We start from the raw sequence: 13857 nt of genomic DNA on the forward strand, positions 1-13857 counted from the left end.
GGAATTTTTCTGAGGTCAGATTCGGATTCAGCGCAGCAAAAACCTTCGGGTATAGTAGGTCTGGTCTCTGGTTCTGAGAATTGTTGGCCTGTGTAATCAAATGAACGTTTTTCAAACATGCAATAGATCAAGCATTTCATTTTTTTATTGGCAAAAAATTTCTAAAGAAGGTTGAATAATAAATAAAAAATTCCTTAATTTTTTGCGAACATACGCCGTATTGGTGAAATCTTGGGTAAAATTTTTTAATCTTTCCAAAATCTTTGAAATCCATGAAAATTTTGAAATCTTTATGATTTCTTGAACAACTTTTGAAGTATTTGAAATCTTTTAAAATTGTTGTAAAATCTTCTAAATCCTTAAAAAGGTATATTCTTTAAAATATTTGAAATCTTAGTGAAGTTTTTTGAAATATTTTTAAATTTTTATAAAATAAAAAAACATTTAAAATCATTTAAATCTTTTGAAATCTTTAATTTAAAAAAAATTTAACCATAAAAAAAGAATTTTGAACAAAATAGGTAAATTTTCAACCAAAGTGATAAAATTTTAATTTCAATAGTTTAAGTATAAATAAAATAAATTTTCAATAACAAAAAAAAATGGATTTTAAACAAAATAGCTCAATACTTTAATTTTTAACAAAAATATGCATTTTTAAATTAATTTTTTACCAAAAAACACAATTTTTAACAAACTACATGAATTTTGATCGAAACAGTTGAATTTATAATTAAAGAAGACAAATTTTCAACCAAATAGTTGAATTTTGAACTAAAAAAAACATTTTTAAACCGAAAATGGAATAGTTACATTTTTAGTTGAAAATTTTTTTTTAACCAAAGTGACGAATTTTCAAATAAAATTATGAATCTTCAATTGAAATAGTTGAATTTTCAAAAACTATAAAATCAATTTTTACTAAAAAAGACAAATTTTCAATTATTAATCTTTTTTTTTAATTACAAATTTTAAATTAAATGGGTTAAAAATTGAATATTTTAAATTTAATAAAATCCTTTAATTAAGAATATATTATTATGAAGTTATTTTTAAGATAAAAATAGTTTATAAACTTTCAGTCACACGTTCACATTTGTTTAATGACTAATTCTTTCAAAGTGAAACCGTTTAAGTTTTTACGTTAAAATCTGAAAATACTTAAATTTTAAACAGATTTAAAATCGTTTTGTCAAATCGTTTTTGTTCACTTTTTATTATTTAAAATACACAAATTAAAAAAAGTTTTTTATTTATTAAATAAAAATGGTTTTTATCCAAATTTTCAACGTTAAAGGATTTTATTTTTTATTTGTTCAAGTCTTTGAGAAAACATTTTAAAATTCTTTAAATTAAAAATGTAAACTTAGAAATAAAAATTTTAAATGGAAAATTTTTTAAGTAAAAAATTTGGAATTACGCATTGTTAGCTAAATAATAGCATAATTGAAAAACATAACCCGGTCCAGCGGCCACCCTAGTGAAATTTTAAGGAATAAAATTAAATGTAAATAAAAACATTAAAAATATTTTAAAATATAAATTTTGATAATATAATATTAAGGAATTATAATCAATAAAATAAATAATCTAAATATCAATATAATTTTGATGATATAATTTTGATGATATAATAATAATTAAAATAATAATCCTAAATTCGAAAAATTTTAAACCCTGATTTCATAAAATGAATAAAAGATGAGAACCAGATTTTCTTTAAAAAAAAAAAAAAAATGAGAAAAAACCTCACCTTATGAGTCATACTCCATTCTTGATTGCGTCTGATTGAAACATTCTTGATGATCATTGTGCTTTTGCCCACATCAGTGTTAAAAAACATCCTCGGATTTTTAGTCTTCATCGCATCAAGAATCAATTCAATGTCAAAATCCCGACTCGGGTATTCTCCGTCGTACTTCAAAAAGACTTTCAAAAGAAGACACGAAACTTGTTCACCGATTCCGTCCACTTTACAGTCCTTATTATCCAGATTGATTCCAGAATTTTTCGGATGATTCGGGAAAAAGTACTCTACTTTGCAGTCCGCTCTGATGACGGGTCGCGACCTCAGAAAAACTGCAGAGTCTGATTCGTAAGCTCCGACCACCATGTCCGGATAAGTGTTTCGATCCAGATCTTGACCACCAGCAACAGAAAACCCGAAAGTTTGCAGTGGCTGCTCAAGATCGGTTGCAAAGATCACTTGCGATTCCTTTTCTCGGAGACCTTCTTTTGATCCTCGGTAAATGTAGACTGCTCCGCGACCCTCTCGACCTCCATAAGGGGCACCAACTGCAATGTCCCCGTAACCGTCGTGATCTATATCGCCCAGAAAAGCTACAGAGAGACCAAATCTACCTCTGTTGAAGACTCCATCTCTGAAAGCGAATGTTGGGGTTTAGATTTCACAAGGACAATTTTCTTAACCCTAGACGGATCCTATACATTTTTTTTCCCTCACCGGATCCTGTGGGTGACAAATGTCCCCCATTTGGATTCCTTCCCAGGGGGCACAAGATTTGGCGACGTCTTCGCGACATTGTTACGACATCTTTACGACAGTTTTACGACATCCTACGTCCATGTCGTAACAATGTCCTTACGATATCGTAAAGACATCGTCATATCATACGACTTATTTACGATATCGTAAAGACACCTTCACGACATGGACACAGGATGTCGTGAAGTTATCGTAACGATGTCGTAACGATGTCGTAAAGACGTCGCCAAACTTTGTGCCCACTGGGTTGTGCACAATCTTTTCCTTTCATCTGAATCAGATGTTAATATACACCATTCTTTTTCTTTTTTAAATTCGAAGAGATTGGTGTATATAACATCCCGTTTAAATGAATTTAAAATGTTGAAAAAAATGTTTGAACAAATACAAATCGCGAAAAATCGTCTTTTTGACATTTTTTTAAAAAAATCATGTCATTTTTTTCTAATTAATTAATTTTTGAAATTTCAAACGCCATTTTGAAGGGCACAAAATTGCAATTTAAGTTGGTGTAGGTTGTAATTAGGTTTCTTCCAAAAAGTATATTTGTTTGAAAATTCGAAGTTAGAAAATTAAAAAAAAAAGAGAAATATCAGAAGTGCGGGCAGAATGCTTATTATTATAAATGATTTGAATGTATAATAGGTCAATGTTTTTGTTTTCGGATAAATAATAAGATGGGTTCATTAAAATAAAGATAAAAAAATGAAGAAAAAGTTTTTTTCAATGAAAAAGCGGTTAGTAAGTTTGAAAGGTAGGAAAAATTCGTCGGAATTAAACAAATTAGCCTTTTCTTCAAAACTTTTTTTTTATTTTCAAATTCATTCTCGAAATAAAATTGAATTAAAAACATTTCATTAAACTGCATATTGCAATAAATAAGCTTCATCAACTTCGACGCAAAGGTTGCAAAAGACCGCCCTATGTTCGTCACACACAGGTCGGTTGCAAACATTCATTAATTATTTATTAATTGATTTATTAATTGATTTATTATTGCAATTTATAAGCATTGCATGAATAAAATTAAAGAAAACATATTTTGTTGCTGATAAGACAATTGAAATCTTCTTTTGCATGAAAAGATGAAAAGACTAAAAGATCATTTTTTCCATAGGAAAACGCTGTTCCTACACAATTTTATTCTACAAAAAATCAATTGTATACAAGTATACTGATCATATTTTTTCCTACACAAAATATTTTCTAGACAAAATATTTCCTACACATTATTTGATACTGTCATATTTTTCCTACACTAACTTTTTCTACACAAAATTTTACCAGGTTACACCCGTTCCTACACAATTTTATTCTACACAAAATATATTGTACACAAGTATACTGATCATATTTTTCCTGCACAAAACTTTTTCTACACAAAATTTTCCCTGCACAGAATTTAATACTGTTTTATTTTACCTGCACACAATTTTTTCTACACAAAATATTTCCTACCTAGAATCTAATAATGTTATATTTTTCCTGAACAAAATGTTTCCTTCACAAAGTTTTTTCTATACAGAAGATTTCCTACACAGAATTTAATATTGTTCAATACTTTTATTTTTTTCCTACACAAAATTTTTTCTACATAGAAGATGTAAGTTCTACACATAATTATATAGTAATATTTTATTATCAAGATAATCTCTAAACATTGTACAAAAAAAAATATTATGTCCAATATTTTTCCTGCACAAAATGTATTTTGCATAACATATTAAAAACAGTGCATAAAATATTCTTTATAGAAAGTAGATCCTACACAAAATTAAATGATTAAAGTTTTTATTTAAATTTTGTTGCTGCTATAAAGACAATATCAGTTATGCCATAAAGGCCAGTGATGTTTGTGAGATTACAATATATGTAAAAGATTTAATTTAGAACTTTTACTTTAGATTAAATTAAAAATTTTGTGGAGGAAAAATATTAGACATAATATTTTTGTTGCACAATGTTTAGAGACTATCTTTATAATAAGATAGTACTATTTAATTCTATGTAAAAAAAAAAATATATATATATATTTTAGGTAGAAAATATTTTGTGTAGGAAAAAAATAAAAGTATTAAACAATATTAAATTCTGTTTAGGAAATCTTCTGTGTATACAAAATTTTGTGTAGGAAAAATATAACAGTATTGAATTTTGTGTATGAAACATTTTGCGTAGAAAAAGTTTTGTGTAGGAAACATTTTGTGTAGGAAATATTTTTTGTCGGAAAAAAATAAATATATTAAACCGTATTAAATACTGTGCAGGAAATATTTGGTGTAGAAAAAATGTTGTGTAGGAAAAATATAACAGTATTTAATTATGTGTATGAAAAATTTTGCGTAGAAAAAGTTTTGTGTAAGAAAAATATGATCAGTATACTTGTGTACAATACATTTTGTGTAAAATAAAATTGTGTAGGAACAGCGTTTTCCCCATTTTTCCTACGCAGAATTTAATATTGTTAAATATTTTTATTTTTTTCCTACACAAAATATTTTGTAGACAAAATATTTCCTGAACATAATTTAATACTGTTATATTTTTCCCACACGAAACTTTTTCTACACAAAATGTTTCCTACACAGAATTTTGTCTACACAGAATATTTCCTACACAGAGTTTAATATTGTTTAATACTTTAATTTGTTTCGAACACAAAATAGGTTGAAACAAAATTTGCGTAGGATAAATATAATAATATTAAATTCTATGCAGAAAAAGTTTTTGTAGGAAAAATATAACAGTCTTAAATTCTTTGTAGGAAATATTTTGTGTAGAAAAAAAACTATCAAACAATATTAAATTCTATGTACGAAATATTCTGTGTAGAAAAAAAAATTTGTGTAGGAAAAATACAACAGCATTAAATTCTGTGTAGGAAATATTTCGCGTAGAAAATCTTTTGTGTAGATATAAAATAAAACTATCAAACAATATTAAATTCTGTGTAGGAAATATTCTTCGTGGAAAAAATTTTTTGTAAGAAAAATATAGTAGTATTAAATTCTGTGTAGGAAACATTTTATCTAGAAAAAGTTTTGTGTAAGAAAAATATGATCAGTATATTTGTGTAGAATATAATTGTGTAGGAACAGCGTTTTCCCGATCTTCTACACTCTGAATAACGTAAAGTATGTAACCTTAGTGAAATACCAGAAACAAATTGCGAAACAAATAGAAAGCTCGAAAGTAAAAAATTAATTTGATAAAATCGTCATGAAATCTTTAGAAAAATAAGAGCAAAGAAACTAATAAATCATTTTTTAGAAAAAGTAAATTTTGTATTTTTAAAACGATTTTTTTCGACAATTAGTTTTAAAATGCACGACACTTCTATACATCTGAATTTGTAAACATTCAAATAATTTAATAAACATTAAGGTAATAACTGATCAATCATTTTTTCCAATTCATTTATCAAAATATTTAAATAAAATGTTATTACTATTTAACTCTGTTTAGAAAATATTTTTTGTAGGAAAAAATTAAATTTAAAAAGAAATTAAATTCTGTGTAGGAAAAATTTTGTGCAGAAAAAGTTTTGTGTAGGAAAAATATAACAGTATTAAATAATGTGTAGGAAATATTTTGTGTAGAAACAGTTTTGTGTAGGAAAAAAATGATCAGTAAACTTGTGTACAATAGATTTTTGTTGTGGAATAAAATTGTGTCGAAACGAGTGTAATCCCTTTTTTAGTAGGAAACTTGCACCTATATTTGGATAAAATTGCAACTGCTCGTTTGAAAGTTAAACTCATTTTTAAAAGTTTGTCTCTTTTAATGTAAAAATTTAATGTAAAATTTGGTTGAAAATTTAAAAATTTTTTGAGAAAGACATCCTTTTTGGTTGAAAATTCAACTGTTTTGTCAAAAAATCGTCTTTTTGGGTTAAAACTTCAATTATTTTCGCAGAATATGAACCTTTTGTTTAGAATCCATATTTAGTTACTGATAAGTCAATTAAAATCTTTTTTAGATGAAAACTATTTTTTCCGAAAAATTGGTGTTTTTCATTTAAAAGTTCATATTTATCAGCAGAAATATTCCATTTTTCTTGGATAAAAATGTAACTGTTTCATTGAAAATTGAACTATTTCGTAGAATATTTACTTTTTGTTTAAATTTAATATGTAATACTTAAAAAGTTTGTCATTTTTTATTAAAAATTCATTTGTTTTAGTAAAAATATCACCTTTCTTGGATAAAAATGAAACTATTTTTTAAAGTTTCGTTAAAAATTCGTCTTTTTTAATTGAAAATTCAATTTTTTTCGTAGAAACTTAGTTCTTCTTTAAAAATTCATATTGTGATCTTGAAAAGTCAATTGAAATTTTTTTGGATCACAATGCAACTATTTTTTTAAACAAATTTTAAAACAGAAATTCATCTGTTTAAGAGAAATTATATATTTTTTGGATAAAAATGCAACTATGTGGTAAAGAATTCATAATTTTGTTAAAAGTCATCCTTTTTGGTTCAAAATTAGCCTTTTCCGATTGTAAATTCAATTTTTTTCGTAGAAAGTTATTTCTTGTTTAAAAATTCATATTTTGGTCGCGAAAATTCTATTAAAATCATTTCTAACAGAAAATTCCACTCTTTTATTATAATTTATCTTTTTGATTTAAAAATATATCTGTTTTAGTAGGGATTTCGTTTTTTTTTATTGAAGATTTATATTTGTATTTGAAAATTCATCCCTTTGATTGAAATTTTAGCTATATTGTTGAAGACTAATCTTCTTTAAGTGGAAATTCTACTACTTGGGTCAAAGTTAAACTACATTGTTATAATTTTTTTTATTGAAGTCGTATGTCTTTTGTTATAAATTTAACTGTTTGTTGGAAAAGCCTTTTTATGTTTAAAATTCATTTTTAACTGAAAATTTAACTTTCCCATTCTTTTAATATTGATATTTTTTGGTTAAAAATTTTCTTTTTTTGGTAAAGAAATAATTTTCTTGGATTAAAATATCATTTTTGTTGGATAAGAACGCGTCAGTTTCATCGAAAATTAATTTTTTTCTGAAGTCATATTTTTTGTTTGAAAATTTAATTTTCCTAGAGAATATTCGTCTTTTGGATTAAAGTTTCAACAATTTATATTAACTTTTATTTTTTTTCGGGTTAAAAATTATTTTAAAAAAATAATAAATTTCGTCTTTTTTATTTGATTTTCAAATCATTTTGTTACAAATTCAAGAATTTTGTTAAAATGTCAACTCTTATTGTAGAATATATTTTTTATTGTTTAAAATAAATAAATCAGTTTTTAAAAGATTCTATGTTAAAAGTATTAAAAGATTATAATGCAAGTATTTAAATGTTAATGATCCAGCATTTTAATCTTGCAATAATTTTAACATATTATTTTTCATAAACGGAATAAACCAGAATTTTAGATACAAATTTTAAATTGTCAAATTCATTAATTTATTTTAAACAAACAAATGTCTTTTCTCCACTGCCATAGTTTTTTTCAATAAATTTTGTTAACAAAAAAAAGGATTTTCAACAAATAAAGACTTTTTCTGAAAAGAGAAATATAAGTTTATTTAAATTGTGGAATCTTCAAGACAAAAGACGAATTTTGTCTACAAAAATTAAATTTTAATCCAAGAAAATGACCCCCCCCCCCCCAAAAAAGAGAATTTTCAACTAAAAAAGATCAATTTTAAAAAAATGGATAAGTTTTGAAAAATGAACAAAAAACATACGCCTTCAATAACAAAAAAATATAACAATAGAGTTTAACTTTCACGCAAGTAGTTGAATTTCCAATTGAAGAAGATTAATTTTCAACAAAATAGCTAACATTTCAACCAAAGAGATGAGTTTTCTATCTCAAAAATTGAATAAAAAAATTGAATTTTGCTACGTTCAGAAGTAAATTCTCGGGTTTATAATTAAGTTTCTGGCCACTTCCCGGTTTCCCGGTTTCCCGGTCTAGTCGCCTCCCTGGCTATTAGTCCAATTTTTGAAACGGCAAAACTTTGGCCGCATGACGCAACCTGATGCAACTAACGCGCCTAGAGTGCGACCCTTGAGTTATTTCTCACGCTTGACTGAAAACCGCCTCTCTGTCAGCCCCGCGGCTCCTTTCAAAACGAAACTGCGAAGGCCATCAGTTCTAGGAATATCGTAAACCGGGGGTTCTTGTATCGGGAGTTGAGTATTCATATTAAAATTACAAACCTGTAGTCTTTTTTGTCGAATAGAGCATCTGGCTTAATGGCTCGATAAGCAATATAAACCCTTCCGGTTTCGATTATTTCTAAATTTCCTGGTAATGTGAACATTGGTGCACCGATTATGAGATCCTCAAAACCGTCGCCATTTATATCACCCGATGCTAAAGCATAACCAAAATATCCTCCCATTTGTTCACCAGTGATGTTCCTGTAGTTTCTCATTTGTGAATCAAATATTGCTACCTGAAATTAAAAAAAAGACCATATTGTATTGATATTTAATAAATACAAAATAATTTTAAGAATCCACGGTCTAAATATGTTAACTGACATTTCAGAAATTTTACATGGCGAAGGAAAATCGCTCCGCGGACCTATACTGTAGATACCAAAAAGTGATTTTTGAAAATACATTTTAAAAAAGTTGAATTAATTTTGCCGTTTCGTTCGCGGGATATTAGCTGCATATGAAAAATGGCACAGAAAAAAAAACTTTGAAAAAAATTTCAGTTAACAGGATTAGACCGAGAACCTTTTAGTTAGACTTAAAAATTACAGAAGAGAATGGAAACTGAGTAAGTGCTAAAAATGAAAATTTACAGGATAAACAAGAAAGTTTTCTGCGATAGGTTTAAAAAGATAATAAATAAAATTGGTATAAAATTATAGAAGCACTAGAAAACAATAAGACATACACAATAAAAATTGATTTTTCAACTTCAGAATAAATAAACAAATATACATATTTTTAGTACAATATATTAACAAATACAAAATGTGAACGTAAGCTATTATTGTTCAAATATTGTAAATATTCTTTAAAATCTAACGAATTTTGTATTAAAAATAGCAATTTTCAACGAAAAAAACTAATAAAAAATAACAAAAAATTATGTCAAGGATTGTAAATCTTCTTTTAAACTCAATGTTTTTTGTTAAAAATCACCAGGTTTTGATGGAAAATGTTAACGCAACCCAAAGTTGCCGAAAAAAAGCAATATTTCTTCAACAGAATTTGAACACAAAATTGTTTAACATTGTAGACCTTGTGTTAAACCTGATGTTTTTTCTTTAAAATCACAAATTTTTAATGAAAAATGTTAAGATACGCAACTTAAAGTTGTTGAAAAATTATAAAAATTAAAAAAAAATTTAATTTCTTATTATCAAAAGTAATAATAAATATTATCGTTCAAATATTGTAAATATTTTTTTAAATAGAATGATTTTTTTATTAACAATAGTAATTTTAAGCAAACAAGGCTAACATAAAATAACAAAAAACAATATTAAAACGAAATGCACAAACATAAAATAACAAAAAATTTTTTGGGATTCAAAATTTTCTTTTAAACCTAATATTTTTTGTTTAAAATCTCCAGTTTTCGATGCAAAATGTTAACGTGAACTTAAGTTGCTGATTTTTTAAAATCTAATTTGTTATAATAAAAAATACTATTAAACATTCTTGTTCAAATATTGCAAATATTCTTTTAAATATAATGATTTTTTATTCAAAGTAGTCATTATAAACGAAAAAACTAATATAAAATAAGCTAAAATGATGTTAAGGATTTTAAGTCTTTTTTTAAACACAATATTTTGTGTTTAAACAAAATTTTAACACAAACACTTTTTAAAATCTGTCTGCAATTTTTATAAAATATTTTTAATCTATCCGAAATTTTTACGAAATATTTGAAATGTTTGTGAAATTTTTTGCGAATCATTTAAGTCTTTGTGAAACTTTTAAATCTATCCGAAATATTTGCGAAATATTTGAAATCTATTCGAAATCCTTAGAAAATCATTAAAATTTTTGTGATATCTTTTCAAAATATTTGAAATATTTGGTAAAATTTGTGAAATTATTGAAATCAATGAATCTTTGTGAAATCTTAAATCTTTTAAATCTATCTAAAATCTTTGCAAAATATTTTTGAAATCTTTGGAATCTTCAGGATATCAATTAAATCTTTTTGAAAATTTTTTCAAAATATTTCATGTATTTGTCAAATTATTTACATCTTTGTGAACTCTTTGGAAAACCATTGAAATCTTTGCGCATTCTTTGAAATCTGTCTGGAATTTTTATTAAATTTTTTTTATTTATCCGAAATCTTTGAAAAATATTTGATATGTTAGTGACATCTTCGAAAAATAATTGAAATCTTCGTGAAATCTTTGCGAAATATTTGATATTTGTGAAATTATTGAAATGTTTGTAAAATCTTTCGTAAATCATTAAAGTCTATGTGAAATCTTTTAAATCTTCCCGAAATCTTTGAAATCTTTGAAATCCTTAGAAAGTCATTGAAATCTTTCTGATATCTTTGGAAATATTTTCAAAATATTTGGGAATATTTGTGAAATTATTGAAATCTTTGTGAAATCTTTTGAATCAATCCGAAATCTTTGAAATCCTTGTGAAATTTTCGAAAATTCATTGAAATATTCGTGAAATCTTTCTGAAATCTTTGGAACTTTTTGCGAAATATTTTTTAAATATTTGATAATTTTTGTGGAATTATTTAAATCTTTGAATATCTTTGGGAAATCATTGAAATCTTTGTGCACTATTTGAAATACATAAGAAATATTTGAGAAATAATTAAAGTATGTGTATAATCTTTTAAATCTATCCGAAATCTTTGCGAAATTTTTTTATTTTGGGACATTTTTGCGAATACTTTACGAAATATTTGTGAAATCTTTCGGAAATGCTTAGGAATCTTTGTAAAATATTTTAAATATGTTTGAAATATTTGGTAATATTTGTATAATCATTGAAATGTTTGGAAAATCATTGAAATGTTTTAAATCTATCGGAAATCTTTGCGAAAGCCTAAAATGTTTTGAAAAATCTTTGAGAAATTATTATCTTTGTAAAATATTTTAAATATGTTTGACATATTTGGTAATATTTGTGAATTTTAAATCTATCCGATATCTTTCAAATTCCTTTGAAATCTTTGCAAAATAATTTTTAAATATTTGATAATATTTGTGGAATTATTTCAATCCTATTGAAATATTTGTGAAATAATTGAAGTATGTGTGTTATCTTTTAAATCTTTCCGAAATCTTTGTGAATTTTTTTTTAATATTTGAGAAATTTTTTAGAATACTTTCTGAAATCTTTCTAAAATCTTTGTTAAATCTTCAGAAATCTTTTCGAAATATTTGAAATATTTGTAAAGCTAGTAAAATGCTTCGAAAATCATTGAAATCTTTTTGAAATCTTTGGAAAATCACTGAAATCTGTTAAATCTATCGGAAATCTTTGCGAAAGTCTAAAAATTTTTACGAAATCTTTGGAAAATTATTAAAATCATCGTGCAATCTTTGAAATCTACCTAAAATATTTAAGACATTTTTGTGAATACTTTCTGAAAACTGTGTGAAATCATTGTCGAATCTTTCTGAAATCTTTGCGAAACATTTGAAATATTTTTGAAATATTTGGTAATATTTGTGAACTGTTTAGAAAATCATTGAAAGCTTTGGCAATCTGAATTTTATACCTGTATTTATTATTTATTTTTTACGCGCTACTTCCAGATGTTATGCCACTTGAAACTAGACCGGAGGACTGTAGCCCGGCAAACACAATGGCTAGCATGTTGCATTTTACAGGTGCAAAAAAACACTCAATTTTCAATTAGAAAAGAAAAAAAGAAGAACATTTTTTTTTAAAATCTGTATGTTCCGACCAATATAATTGCATTTAAATTCTGTGGTTAAAATATGACAATAAACAATCTATTCTTTTAGACGTATTATGGATCTGGCGGAAATCCGAATGTTTTGAGAGCCTTAAACGCTCTCACTTGATTTTGGATTAATTATTCATTAATAATTTCTTAATTAATTCTTGATTAAAAATTTTTTTTGATTATACCTGGCCCATAAGTCTGTTTCCACGAGGAATTCCAACAGCCACATCACTCTGTCCAATTCCTTGATAATCTCCAGATGTTACCGAATATCCCATATAGCTGTCATCATCTAGAGGACTTCCTTCTTTCGTCATCAACACTTTCGTTCGATTGTCGAGGCTACTCATGGAATATAGCTGTCCTGTGAATCAATTTGGGTGAATTAAATTTAGAATGAGATTCAGAAATCTTTATGCCACCTCATTTATTCCGTATGTCTCATCGAATGCGATTTCGAAAATAAACTTGAGTTTGGTCATTTTTATTTCCGATTCTGATCATCTATTACAGACTCCACAGTAAAAAATGATAGCTCTCAAAATTGGAGAAATAAGAGTGTTTAAAAAAAATAGATTTTTAAAGTTTTCTACCAAAAGAGATTAATTTCCAACTCAAATGATGAATTTTTAATAAAGGGTTCAGTTTTTAATTTTAAACGTCGAAGATTTTTGAAAAAATTTTACTTTTGAACCCGAAAAAAATTATTTTTCTACAAATAAGCTTATTTTCAATCAAGAAAGATGAATTTTCAATTAAATAGTAAATTTTCAAGCGAAAAAAATAAGTTTCAACCCAGCAAGTTAAAAACGCAAATTTTCTGCAAAACAGTTGCATTTTCAATCCGAAAATATAAATTTTAAACAAAAAAGATCATTTTTCAACAGAAAATTTATTTTTTAACTAATCAGTGAAATGCGAATTTTCAAGGGCAAATTTTTCAACAAAATAGTTAAATTTTCCACCAAAAAATATGAATTTTCAACAAAAAAAAGATGAATTTTAAATAAATAGTTGAACTTTGACCCTGCAAAGATAAATTTTCAAATCAAAAAGACGAACTTTCAACAAAATTGTTGAAAAACCAAATTGTTCAATTTTTAATTCGAAAATTCAAGCTAAAACACGAATTTTTTTAAACAGTAAAATTTTTAACCTGAAAATATATGAATCTTCTGATCAAAATGACGAATTTTCAAGAAAAACAGACGAATTTTCAACAAATTCTTTGAAACAACAAATTTTTCAATTTTGAAGCCGAAAACTTTAACTTTCAGCAAAAAAAGAAGTTAAATTTTAACCAGATAGTTTAATTTTTTAGGCAAATAGTACAATTTTAATCCTTCTTAGATGAATATTTAAACCAGAAAGACGATTTTTCATCAAAATTGTTGAAAAACAAAATTTTTAAATTTTCAACCCAAAAATTTGAATTAAAAAAA

The 13857-nt window shown here is 25.6% G+C and overlaps 1 protein-coding gene across 2 annotated transcripts in view; it reads right to left on the bottom strand.

Annotated features, from left to right (window-relative positions):
* LOC117174631 (integrin alpha-PS2-like) overlaps positions 1 to 13857 on the bottom strand; it is a 316127-nt gene that overhangs the window by 7488 nt on the left and 294782 nt on the right. For both annotated transcript variants that reach the window (XM_033363890.1, XM_033363889.1), the window contains 3 exons: positions 12601 to 12779; positions 8704 to 8942; positions 1754 to 2381 (listed from right to left, as the gene is read on the bottom strand). In XM_033363890.1, coding sequence (XP_033219781.1) covers positions 1754 to 2381; positions 8704 to 8942; positions 12601 to 12779 — 1046 coding nt within the window. The remainder of the gene's footprint in view (positions 1 to 1753; positions 2382 to 8703; positions 8943 to 12600; positions 12780 to 13857) is intronic.

This window comes from Belonocnema kinseyi, chromosome 6 (genome assembly GCF_010883055.1).
Source record: "Belonocnema kinseyi isolate 2016_QV_RU_SX_M_011 chromosome 6, B_treatae_v1, whole genome shotgun sequence".
Classification (NCBI taxonomy): Eukaryota; Metazoa; Arthropoda; class Insecta; order Hymenoptera; family Cynipidae; genus Belonocnema; species Belonocnema kinseyi.